The sequence below is a fragment of the Mercenaria mercenaria genome, chromosome 19 (assembly GCF_021730395.1).
Source record: "Mercenaria mercenaria strain notata chromosome 19, MADL_Memer_1, whole genome shotgun sequence".
In the NCBI taxonomy this organism is placed as follows: Eukaryota; Metazoa; Mollusca; class Bivalvia; order Venerida; family Veneridae; genus Mercenaria; species Mercenaria mercenaria.
In genome coordinates this window covers 41,044,890-41,057,180 of record NC_069379.1, presented here as the reverse complement: position 1 = coordinate 41,057,180, position 12,291 = coordinate 41,044,890, and the positions used below count along the sequence as shown (strand labels likewise).

The following is a 12,291-nucleotide window of genomic DNA, read 5'->3' as shown; positions in this document are numbered from 1 at the left end:
TAATAACTGGGCGGCTAAACTTGTTGTAAAAAAGGCCAAACTCAATATTGTTTAAGATTTTCAAAGGTGTAACATGGCTGAAGAAAGTCTACGTTCTTTGCTGTGGTAACATATTTATTACTTGATTTTTTTCCCTTGAAACTTCCTGTTTGCAGCAATAAGTTTTCGGTGGCAGTTATTTTACATAGTTCACAGGTTTGTAATGGATATTTCAGTGACAAAAATCAAGTTTTACAGTAATAAGACCATGGAATAAGAAGTATAGACCTGTCATTTTGGATTTGCTCCAGACGACTTCATCTAGTTTTTTTCATTTTTTACAGAAATTTTACCTTCCAACAGCAAGACAAATGCGACGAACGGAATCTGTCAGACGATCGCCAATTTACAATCATTTTAGGTACTGTGTTTTCCTTTTTTTCTGATTACGCTTATTTGTACCAATCAAATAACTGCTAATGAAGGCAAAACACTGCTGTACATGGCACGGTAGCTGTTGTATGGCTGTAGAGAAAAGCGAAGGTATTTGAGCCGCGCCATGAGAAAACCAGCCTAGTGCATTTGTGACCACCTTGGATCCTTACTGTTCGCTTTCAAAGCTTATTGCAATTAGAGACACCATTAGCGAACAGCATGGATCCTAACCAGACTGCGCAGACGCGCAGGCTGGTTTGGATCCATGCTGGTCGCAAACGCACTATGTTGGTTTTCTCATGGTGCGGCTCATTTATATCACTTACTAAACACATTTAAGGAGCTAATTTGAATGTAGAACCGCTAAAATGTCTTTGAAAAAATATTTATCACTAATCAATCAAATAGTTTTGCTTTTTCTTTCAGTGAAACAATAACTGGGGCGGCAGTGATACGGGCCTACCGTTGTTCGGATCGCTTCGTACAGGAGTCGAGAAAACGAGTTGATGAAAACATCAAGTTTTACTACGCTTCAAACACTGGAGCGAGGTATGATCACGTATTCAGGGTTCAGGTTATGATTTTAGTTGTTTTTTGTTGTTGAGTTTAACGTTATACTGACACAATTTTATGTCATAAGGTGACTTTCCAGCTTTTAATGGTGGAGGAGAATCCAGTGTGCAACTCTGTGTATTATTTTAGCACGGGTGGGTACCTTCTTAGAACCACCGACCTTCCGTAAGCCAGCTAGGTGGTTATTTCAGTTAAAGGACAAGTGATTTGAAGTCAGTGATTTTAACCACCCAGCCACGGCGGCCACTATAATTTTAGTTTCATGTATTTTACACATCCCTGTATATTATGATCAGATTTTGATTGTACAACGTTGCAAATTTAAACATAAATAGATGATTCAATGCCACAAAGAATAAGGTGTATAGCAAATGCGCATGTTATTGTTAATGGTTTGATGTGCAGATGCGCTTTTCATAGTGTATTTTGTCTCCTCATGTCACAAACAATGAATTTAGTTTTGCATGAGTAAACAAAAACAAATATACATTAGCGATCAATTTTAAAATGAAATGTTTGATATTATGCCTGTAACAAGTTTTTGATGATTACTTTTTCATGCAATAGATGGATTGGAATAAGACTGGAAATTCTTGGTAACGTTATAGCATTCTTAGCAACTGTGTTTGGTCTGGTATCAGACGATCTGAATGGAGCTCAAGTTGGCTTATCAATAACGTATGCAGTCCAGGTATGACGTTATAACGTGCTCTTGTTCTTTTACGTAGTAAACCGATAATAACATTCGGCAGTTTTCGTGTGATTACGTATTCTCCCAATGCAATTTCGGCATCCTTCGGCCATTACTGACAATTCCTTTTCATAACAACCGGAGAATGCCGGGATCGCGTACGGCGTACGGAAATTACGGATTAAACATCGTTTTTAATTGAACGTGTACTTAATTAAGGTTATATTAGTGTAACATGCCATTTACATTGTTATAAACCTTTCAATTTAGTTGACCAAGCATTACATCATTTCCATTATTTTTATACTAATGTCATTATAATAATATATTCGTTTTTGAAAATGCATCTTGATGGTATAGCAAGCACCACGGTTGTTATTTCTTGTTATTATCTACAATCTTATGTAGATGTTTTAAATTTGTTTGAGTTTTGGAAAAGACAATGTTTTTAAATCTCTCTTTATTACAGATTACAATAACTTTAAACCTTGTTGTCCTAGCGATTAGTGAAATGGAAATGAACATTGTTTCGGCGGAGAGAGTTTCTGAATATACTACACTTCAATCAGAGGTACATTGAACATATTCGCACTAGTATTTAGACTTAATTGATACAGATGGTTTGTTTGAACAAATGTTCTTTTCCCAAATATATGTTTAATGGTTTGAATAAAGACTTCATTTTAAAGTAATAGACTTGAAGACCTCTCGCACTTACTCCTTAGGCACGTTTCTTCGGTCACGTTTCTTTGCTCTTATTACATGTGCATCCTTCCCCGGCCACAAAAGAACCCCCTACTGCATGTTTTCTCAGTTACTAAGTTTCCGCGACTGTATGTTGATTTGTCCACTAAGGACCCGCTACTAAGTTCCCTGGGCGACAAACACCCAATGATGCGTGTTCCCACTGCCACAAAGGTCCTGAAAAATATTTCGTCGAGCACTGGTTCCTTTGGAATGTTCCCTAGGCCACCGGGACCCCTGATACATATTTCTTCAACCATTTTAATGTTCATTTGGGTTATCTATTGATGACATAGCCGTCTTATGCATGTTCCATTCACCAATGAGGCGCCTGACGTATGCCAAGGTTAGTACATTAGGCCCTTCAGGCATATTCCCCGGCCACTCGGACCCCTTTCCATCGTGTGAATCTTTAGCAATAAATGCATGAATCATAAGACATGTGTTTTTGAAGTTCTTGCCGAAATATCTGGTTGGAACTAGCAATATGAACTTCTTTAAAAATATCTAAATAACGAGAGTACAATATGGCATAAGATGTCAAATGTTATTTCAAATATAAGACTATCAGACAATTGTAAAGCATACTTCAATAAATATGCAAAAGGATCAATCGTCACTGTCTGATAAACACATTTCTGTCATTTTAAATTTTGTTTTACTTAGCATTACTTCTGGTCAGTCTAAAAATATAACTGTTTGCATTCTTATTTCTAAATCTTAGAGACAAACGTAAATATTTGATTTTTTGTAGGCTGGATGGGTACTGGAGTCTGCAAAGCCGCCGATAGACTGGCCTAGATCTGGGACAGTAGAGTTCCGTAACTTTTTGACCCGCTACCGAGAAGGATTAGACCTTGTCTTACGAGGAATAAATTGCGTGATCAAAGATGGCGAAAAAGTAGGTCGTTTTGATGCTGTTTGTAGTTTAAAGCATTCTCGACATCACTTCACCACGATTAACAGATCAGATTTGTTGGTTTTGGGTCGAGCGCCTTTTTTCAACAAACGGGGGCAATTTAACGAATCCGTGTTCCAGGATTTGGTACCTGTTAAACATTGATAAGGAAATATATATTTGAAAAAATGCGGATCTGGAAGCAATGTACATGTCAAAATGGTGCTTTTTACTTTGCCAATGACTCATTGTCAATGGGGCAAACAATTTTCAAATTATTTTTTTGCATTTTTTCCCCAGAAAACTTTATAATTGTAATATATTTTAGTGTATATGGCTCTCGGACCCATACTGTATCCTAAGTATGTAACTTCCACCTGTGTAACAAGGTAGCAAATTTGTCCCTTTGTACATCATACGATTTATATTTATTTATATCTTGTTATATATATTTGCATAATTACCAATAAAATGTTTTCATTGTTGTTTATGTTGTTGTTGCTGTTAAATGTCATATTTCAGGTTGGAATTGTGGGCAGGACGGGTGCAGGAAAGTCGTCCTTGACCCTTTGTTTGTTCCGTCTGATTGAATCTGCAGGGGGTTCTATTCTGATTGACGGTGTTGACATCTCGAAGCTTGGACTACATGATTTACGGACAAAGTTAACAATATTGCCGCAGGTAAGAATATTGCCGCAGATTAGCAAGGATTTACAAGTCACAATTAAGGAATATTACCGCAGAAAGGAATATTGCCGCAGGTAAGCAAGGGATATTACCATATGGAATGAAGATTGCTGCAGGAAAGGAATACTGCGACAGTTAAAGAGTATTGCCGCAGGTAATAAATTAATATTGGCACAGGTAAGGCATATTGCCGCAGTCAAGAACAGTTTTATAGGTTTCTTTGTACTTTGTTCTTACTTCGATACAACGAAAGGCGTTATCTGATTATCACTTAATATCCCTGCCCATATTATGAAAATAAACAGTATATGTAGGGTAAAAAATGATAAAATTAAATATTTTATAGCTCTTAAACTCATAATTAGAATGCCAGAATTTAAAAATTGAGTTTTCTTAATGATTTCTTATCCATTTATATTTTTACTTACGTGGAAGAATACATATCGAGTTTTTATAGTTCCCGAAAGCAGAAGGAATCCGATTGTGCATTTCTCCGTTCGGTTTAATTACTAGTATTAGATTTCATTTCTCCATAGTGTGTACTATTATTATTCTTTTCTTTACAAAAAAAGACCTCAACAGTTTTACAATTCTTTGCATTAGGATCCAGTGTTGTTTTCTGGTTCATTAAGAAGTAACCTTGACCCTTTTGGACGGTACAATGATGAGAATATTTGGTATGCATTGGAGTGTGCTCATCTGAAGACCTTTGTAGATGGATTGGAAAATGGGTTAAATTACGAATGTGGCGAGGGCGGACAAAATTTAAGGTTTTGTGATAATTATTTATTTACTAAAGGCGCTTTTAACAAATACCTCTTTGTTTTAAGAGGTAAACTCCTTGCAAAGCTGATCTGTATAATTTACAGTAAGTACAATAAAATATTGACGTTAAAAGCGTCACAACGAAAGAAGAAATTGCCACGTTTCCGTCTTTATATCAGTACTGTGATAGAAAAAAAGTTGAAACAATGAGAACTGAACTGCTGGTATTTTGCTTGTCTGCTTTCTATGCTGTAAAAGAAATCTGCGAACAGATTTTATCAATAAATGTTTATTAACTTTTAAGTCTTTATGATCGTGTTCTTTGATTGCATAGAAAACAGCCAAGCAAAATAATAGCAGACACTGTTCATGAGATGTAATGAAATATGTAACACCCCTCGCACCCCAAGCACCGGCTTAACTGGAATAATATAGTATAACTGAATGTACTCCGTGGTCCCAAAGGACTAGAAAATAGAATATTACTAACAAATCATTTCTTCATAAATTTTCAGCGTAGGACAAAGACAACTTGTTTGCTTAGCAAGAACACTGCTGCATAAAACAAAAGTTCTGATTCTTGATGAAGCTACTGCCGCCGTTGACATGGAAACGGACGATCTGATTCAAGGTGAAATACGTAGTGCCATGCAATGGTCTATTTTAGCAGACATTGAATTCATAAATAATAAGACAGTAATTTTAGACAATGTCATGTTTGTAAGATTGTATTGATAATATTGGTAATAAATTAAAAGAAATACGTCATCGGTTTTTCCACGAAAAACACACATAGGTGTGACTCGCTTTCAACATACTGGGGTTTACTGCATGGATCGTGGTTATTGCATACAAATATATAAAAACATACTATTTTTCAGACACAATTCGGGAACAGTTTAGAGATTGCACAATTCTTACCGTTGCTCATAGACTGAATACCATAATGGACTATGACAGGTAATTTGCATATAAGATGAAATAATATTGCCCAAACTTGCCCATTTCTCTGTACAACCGTATATAATTGGATAGAGTTAAAACTCTAATGGAAAAACCCACAAGTGCCACTTCTGATAATTATTTTTGGCATAAATGGTCACCTTGGCAACTACTGGCTTCCATGCTTAGTGGCATCATCGCATTAAAGAATTCGACATCCTTAACGAGATTTCGAGCCAACAGTTATAAGGGGAAAGCGATTTGATGTCGGCGACTGCAACCAGTCGTAATCATCATCACTCATTATATAAACCGCCGGTCCATAGTTTGTGCTATCAAGCGGTCTATAGTTCAGTACTAAATTTTGTATGACTAAATTAAAGATTTGATGAACATTATTTTTCTGATGTTATGTAAGAATTATTAAATAGCTTGCAGGTCAGTAGTTTTGACTATTGACCCGGCAAGCCATTCAATAAGTTTATTTTGTGTCCACATATTTTAAAAGACCTTGTTAAACGAATATGACCAGAACTTGTCTGTAATTTTCAGGGTGATGGTGCTAGATGCAGGTTTAATTAAAGAATTTGATTCTCCACAAACCCTGTTGCAAGATACGAATGGTGTTTTCTACGGAATGGCGAAGAATGCGGGACTGGTGTGACATAACGTTTAAGGACGTGCAAGATTAATGATAAAAACTATTGTTACAAAAATGAAAATAAACATACTAAATATGTTAACAAGTCACTGAATTAAACATTTCTCATTTATTGATAAATGAGCTAAGTTGTGATATGTTTTAACTTGTGTTTGTATAAAACGAAGTTAGAAATTGTAGAAACGCCGTTAGCTGAAGATTTTATCGGAGATGTATTAAATACATGAAACGTGTATCAGTGAAATTAATTTAAATGAATTTTTTTAATAAACTACAATTTATTTATTTATTTATTTTGTTGGGTTTAACGTCGCACCGACACAATTTTAGGTCATATGGCGACTTTCCAGCTTTAATGGTGGAGAAAGACCCCAGGTGCCCCTCCGTGCACTATTTCATCACGAGCGGGCACCTGGGTAGAACCACCGACCTTCCGTAAGCCAGCTGGATGGCTTCCTCACGTGAAGAATTCTACGCCCCAAATGAGGTTTCGAACCCACATCGATGAGGGGCAAATGGTTTGAAGTCAACGACTCTAACCACTCGGCCACGGAGGCCCCAATAAACTACAAAGATAAGATATGCGGTTTGAGTAAATTTTACATAAGTATGAAATGCACGATTAAAACCATATATATTTGATAACTCGAATTGTTTTGTCATACTCTCAGTCAATGGAGTGAAAAGGTTATAGTGCAGTAATTCGGTCCAAAATGTGCTTCCGTAAATGTGCTTCCGTGGTGTAGTCGAAAGAAGTCCCTAATAAATAGATCCTAATTTTTCCATTTTTCGCGCATTTACGCGTAAATCGGGGGCCAAATGGGCATTATTTCACTCGTGGAATGAATTTTACATAAAATAGGACACGTTTCATGCTAATACTCGTATGTTTTCGAGTTGTTTACTTGCAAAACGAAAGTATGGTGATTATTCTGTGGACCGCTTTCTGAAATGCGGCAATATGAGGGTACCTGACTTCAGTTGACTTGCATTTCACTGCATACTATTCAACACCCTTTTTCTTTTCGTTTTCTTGAAGCAAATGTATGGATATCTTGTGGAAAATAGGTCTACGACGGAGTGAAAATCTAGAAACTGTAACAAAATTGTTCTGAAGTCGCTGAATTTTATATGAAACAAATTCTTTTATTGGTATATAGCCAAAAAGAGTAGCGCTGATAAAGACAGAACAGTCACGTGGTACACATTTTAGACAATAGAACTTGGTTCCCATACACTACGGAAATCTCATTAGGGCTCATATCGAACTTTCTGTGCTATGCGGGACAGCTTTAGCCTAGCTGGAGAAAAATCGATAATGCGACAGGTATGATCGTTATCGTCCGTAAGAGACATGTGCTATAAAAGTGCGAAATATCCGCTATCACCCCCATAATTATCCATGCATGGTGTTAAAATTTCATTACAGTGAAAAGGTAATAAAAGTAACAAGCAAGGGACTCTCTAATTAAGTATCAGTTAGAGCTTACTCAAAAATTTATATCTATTACATCTGATTGAAATAAAAATCCCGATATGAAACTGTCAGTTTCTAAATTAATCTTCGCTTACGCAGTCAGAGTTTTGATTAACATGCTAAAAGATTGAAATACGGATAATTTACTCTCCATCCTATCATTCATTAATATGTATAAATTGTCATTTAACCATATTAAAACACTTCGCTGAAGCGAACTGGTTAAAGAAAAGGTTGAGGAATCTTGCGTGTCAAGGTGTGTGCAAATAACAAAAATAAATCGCACATTTTTGACAGTTGAGGACTTTCTTCATCCAATACAAGGATCATATTTTGATGTACTTAAGAAAACAATTGGACAAATAATCAAGTTGACACTTTCTCTAAGTACAGACAATTTCATCTTTGTGTCTGCCTTTTTTCCCCAATAAAAGATCCCATATGTATCTACTTTTGTTTACCTCTGGTCCCTTCTTTCACGCATTCGCATGTCAAAATATGTATAACCTTTAATCATTGTTAAGAAAAATAGACGCAAAATAATTGATAAATTATGATGATTACATCCAGGTATTTAAAAACGTAAATTTACTTTGACATAAAATTTGCCGTAACTGGAAACTACCTGTATACCGAGTCGTCTGCTCGCATTCGGAAAAATCCGGAAAATTCCGGGTCGGCCCGAGTCTTCATTTTAAAAGTAATAGTGATGTTCTAAAACACCCAAAGGGTAAGTTAAATAAAATATTTTTTAAAACTATTTTTGCACAATTGAGTCGAGCAATAATTATTCTGTAGAACGTCACCGAAGCAAAAACGATTATTTTCACCGATTTTCGTACTTTGAACAATATACAAACAAAACTTACCCTAAATTTTAGCAAAAAATAGACATCTACAATTGACGTCAATGGAAAACAAGGGTGGTACGTTTAAAAGTCCAAAGGGTAAGCGAAAGCGTAAACTTACAAGGTTTAAAATTATATCATCATTTAGATAAAAGATTAAATCAACGAATGCCACCGAAGCAAATTCGTTATTTTAAACCATTTAAAAGATATAGCGAATAAATCGAAATTGTCCTTCTTTATTTAATGTGTCAAAAATCGATAATACCGATTATTGGAAAAATTGAAAGTTCAATATGGTACCAGAGCAGAACAGTATACTATTTAATTCCTCTCACAACAATTAAAAGACTACATTAGAAATTTTAGAACACTATTCGGCGTTGTCAAAGGTATATTCCACATATGTAAAGTACATTTGGAGTGCTGGTGTGTCCATGTAGCTCATACCCAATACTTTTATGTTTAAGAAATATTGTATGTCAACAGAAGAAGCTTATTAAAGTGGCATTATACACATCTTACTGTACATAGTGTGTTTTTGTGACTGTTTTATTGGTTTAAATGTGTTAAATTAACGATAATGCCGCATAATTTATGTATTTGAACTTGATGCTTTAGACATAAAGAAATCGGACTAATAAAATAATAGTTATTTTCTTCAATCTCTTACGCAGTGATCTCCCTTACCTATAGGTAGAGATTTCTGAAGTGGAAGGGAAACAACTCCTGCGTGCAGTTTGAACTTTCTTAAAAAGACTGCCCCAGTCAAAATAAGAAAAGTCATATTTGGAAAGTTATTATTTCGTACTGGTAACTGGAAGAGTTTGGTATGTTTGGTTAAAAGCTATTATTTCCTCCACCCTTTTTACATACACATCTATTTCAGCTAGAGTTTTACTAGAAAAATGTGCATAATTCCACTTTAAAGCAAAAAGTTTTTTTTTCAAGACTGTGTTATTTTTTGACGATATATAACCATACCCAGATAGAAGCCTTAGCCAATAAACGAGTGATTTATATCTTAAACTTTAATAGCCATTGGGAAAATCTGGCCAAATGTTTCTCATGGGGAAAACATCGCTGTATTGGGACGGTGCATAGTCGTTTTTTTTGTGTTTTTTTTTCATTGGAATATTGACCTTTCTAAAAAGTGATAGCGAGACAAAGCTTAAAAATACGTGATTTATAGAAAACAGTAATGATCTTTAATTTGATACCTTATTTCAGTTTGATATCCTTTTTTAATTTGAATAAAATGTCGAAGAGCTACACGATTTAGCCGAACATTGTTTACGTCAAACTTATTCAGCGGCTATTTACTTAAAAAAGTCCTGACAATTTATAACATTATGCACCGTCATTACACTTATCGAATGTCCTGTCGGTATATAGCCATAATTTTTGATTCTCAGTCCATCGGACCTCGGGCAATAGTTTAAACTTTCGACCTGTAACCAATTCAATAAGTGTATATTATCACATGGCTCCTATTTCAAATCGCGGGTTCTTTATTTGTGTTATTGCCGAGTCAATAGTTTTGCACAGATTTGCTTGGCTAAAGTCGAAAATTCAGATCAAAATGCTATGAAACTATTTCTGATATGTCTTAACATCTTAATTTTGTATTGAATTGGTTGGCTTTGCGGTTAATAGTAAAAACTATTTGCCCTCTGTCCATCGTGCATCGGCAGATATTTTTAATTATCAGTCGGCAAGCCAATGAATAAATGTGTAATATGGTATTTCAAAAGTATAAAATAAATGAAAAAAGCTGTTTTGGTTCCGTTTTAGCTGCATACAGTACAATAACTTCTTTAAGATATTCTTTACTATTTTAACAGACAACTCTGTATATAATTCAAGGAGAAAGTCCAATAGGAAAAGCCGTATTCACCCTCCCATTATACCATTCCGGATGGAAACAAAAAGTCAACATTAAATGCATTTTAACAGGCAGCATTTAGCTTTTGAATAAAACTGACCGTTATTTACCCCTTTTTTATTACAATCGTTTGGAAATAAAAGTATTTTCTAGATGTCAAACATGAAAAGAATGGATGCTTGCCGCTTCACTGAATGTCAAACAAGAGTTATATGTAATGCAATAATATGTCTCTTAGATATCGAAAATCTCGTCGAAGTTTCGCCTTCATATTTCATGAGAATAATACACTTGTAAACAGGAACCCCTCTATTCCGGAAATCGAACATTTTTCTCAGATCGAACCTCTATTTATCAACACAAAATTACCCCAGAGAACCGAACGGCCTTATAGGCAACCGGAAGGTTTCCTCTTCCCTTTGTTCATAATTACCAGAATTCTGTATGAAACATCATCATTAAAGTTTCAAGCTCCTCACAGCGGTTATCTTCCCTTGCGTTCATTATTACGCACCTGCTGTCAGGGGAGGTAATCACTGCGGGGAGTTTGTTAAAGTTTATGGAGTTAAAAAACGGAACAGGGTCAGGATTTAAAATGAATCAGATTGTTTGGCAACTGTATACCTTTTTTATATTATGTAGCGCACATTCCACCAGCAAAACCCCCTTAAACCGCGACCACGACCACGCATTTTCATATGACACCAAAACTAGGTATTCTCGTTGACTCGAGAGTGTTTCAGATTAGCTTGAAATTTCATTATAATCGAGCTAAAATAGATTAGTATAAACTAAACCAAAAATTCCGCCAAACCGAACCTTTACTCTGCTACGGAGGCCATTCGTTATAGAGTGGCCCCACCGTATTGACATAAAATAGACACAGCTCATGTTACGCACTTCTGCTAAGATCCTTGTTGATTTGATCAATAATATTGCAATGTCGGAATTACCTGTAAAATTTCTTAATAAAAGATGTCTTTCACAAACATTGGCAAATATTATTTCTAGTGTTTGTAAAGATAACATTTATAGTAAAAATATTGTATAATTCTTTCACTTTTATAATTTTAATTCAATTCTCCTACATGTATCATGACCGATAGGCATAATTTTAATTACAAATTTCTTCAGCTCATTGCTCGTAGAAATAACTATACTTTTAATTGAATTCTTACCTTACACAAGTAAGGTTGGTTTAGAGGTGTTGGATTAACTTTAAACATGCTGTACTGTTCAGGTTTTAGCTTAATATTAGGTAAATGATTGTTTTGTTTCTTGTTTCTGTAAGGGTAAAGCATCAACATGGTAACTGTTTCGCGTTGTACTCACAAAAGATTATGTATTAAATACAGTTTAAACTCGGTATCTCGAATTTCAAGGGATCAAGCAATTTTTTGTTGGGTTTAACGTCGCACCGACACATTATAGGTCATATGGCGACTTTCCAGCTTTGATGGTGGAGGAAGATCCCAGGCACCCCTCCTTGCATCACTTCATCACGGGCGGGCACCTGGGTAGAACAACAGATCTCCCGTAAGCCAGCTGGATGGCTTCCGCATCAAGCATTTTACTTTTAGATAATCAAAATTCAAATTATATCTTGTGCACGGGTTTTCGGGACGGGACTTTAAAATGTTTTCGAAATAGCAGGAATTTCGAGATCAAAAAGTTGGAAATATCGAGATTCAACTGTAACTTGTATT

General features: G+C 35.4%; 1 protein-coding gene across 1 annotated transcript in view; it reads left to right on the top strand.

Annotated features, from left to right (window-relative positions):
* The window catches only part of LOC123542620 (multidrug resistance-associated protein 1-like), a 35,813-nt gene extending 29,171 nt beyond the window's left edge, over positions 1-6,642 (top strand). The window contains exons 26-35 of the mRNA XM_053531114.1: positions 324-400; positions 841-963; positions 1,555-1,678; positions 2,148-2,249; positions 3,177-3,323; positions 3,843-4,001; positions 4,611-4,777; positions 5,288-5,403; positions 5,654-5,732; positions 6,267-6,642. Coding sequence (XP_053387089.1) covers positions 324-400; positions 841-963; positions 1,555-1,678; positions 2,148-2,249; positions 3,177-3,323; positions 3,843-4,001; positions 4,611-4,777; positions 5,288-5,403; positions 5,654-5,732; positions 6,267-6,378 — 1,206 coding nt within the window. The 3' untranslated portion in view covers positions 6,379-6,642. The remainder of the gene's footprint in view (positions 1-323; positions 401-840; positions 964-1,554; positions 1,679-2,147; positions 2,250-3,176; positions 3,324-3,842; positions 4,002-4,610; positions 4,778-5,287; positions 5,404-5,653; positions 5,733-6,266) is intronic.
* Positions 6,643-12,291: the final 5,649 nt, after the last annotated feature.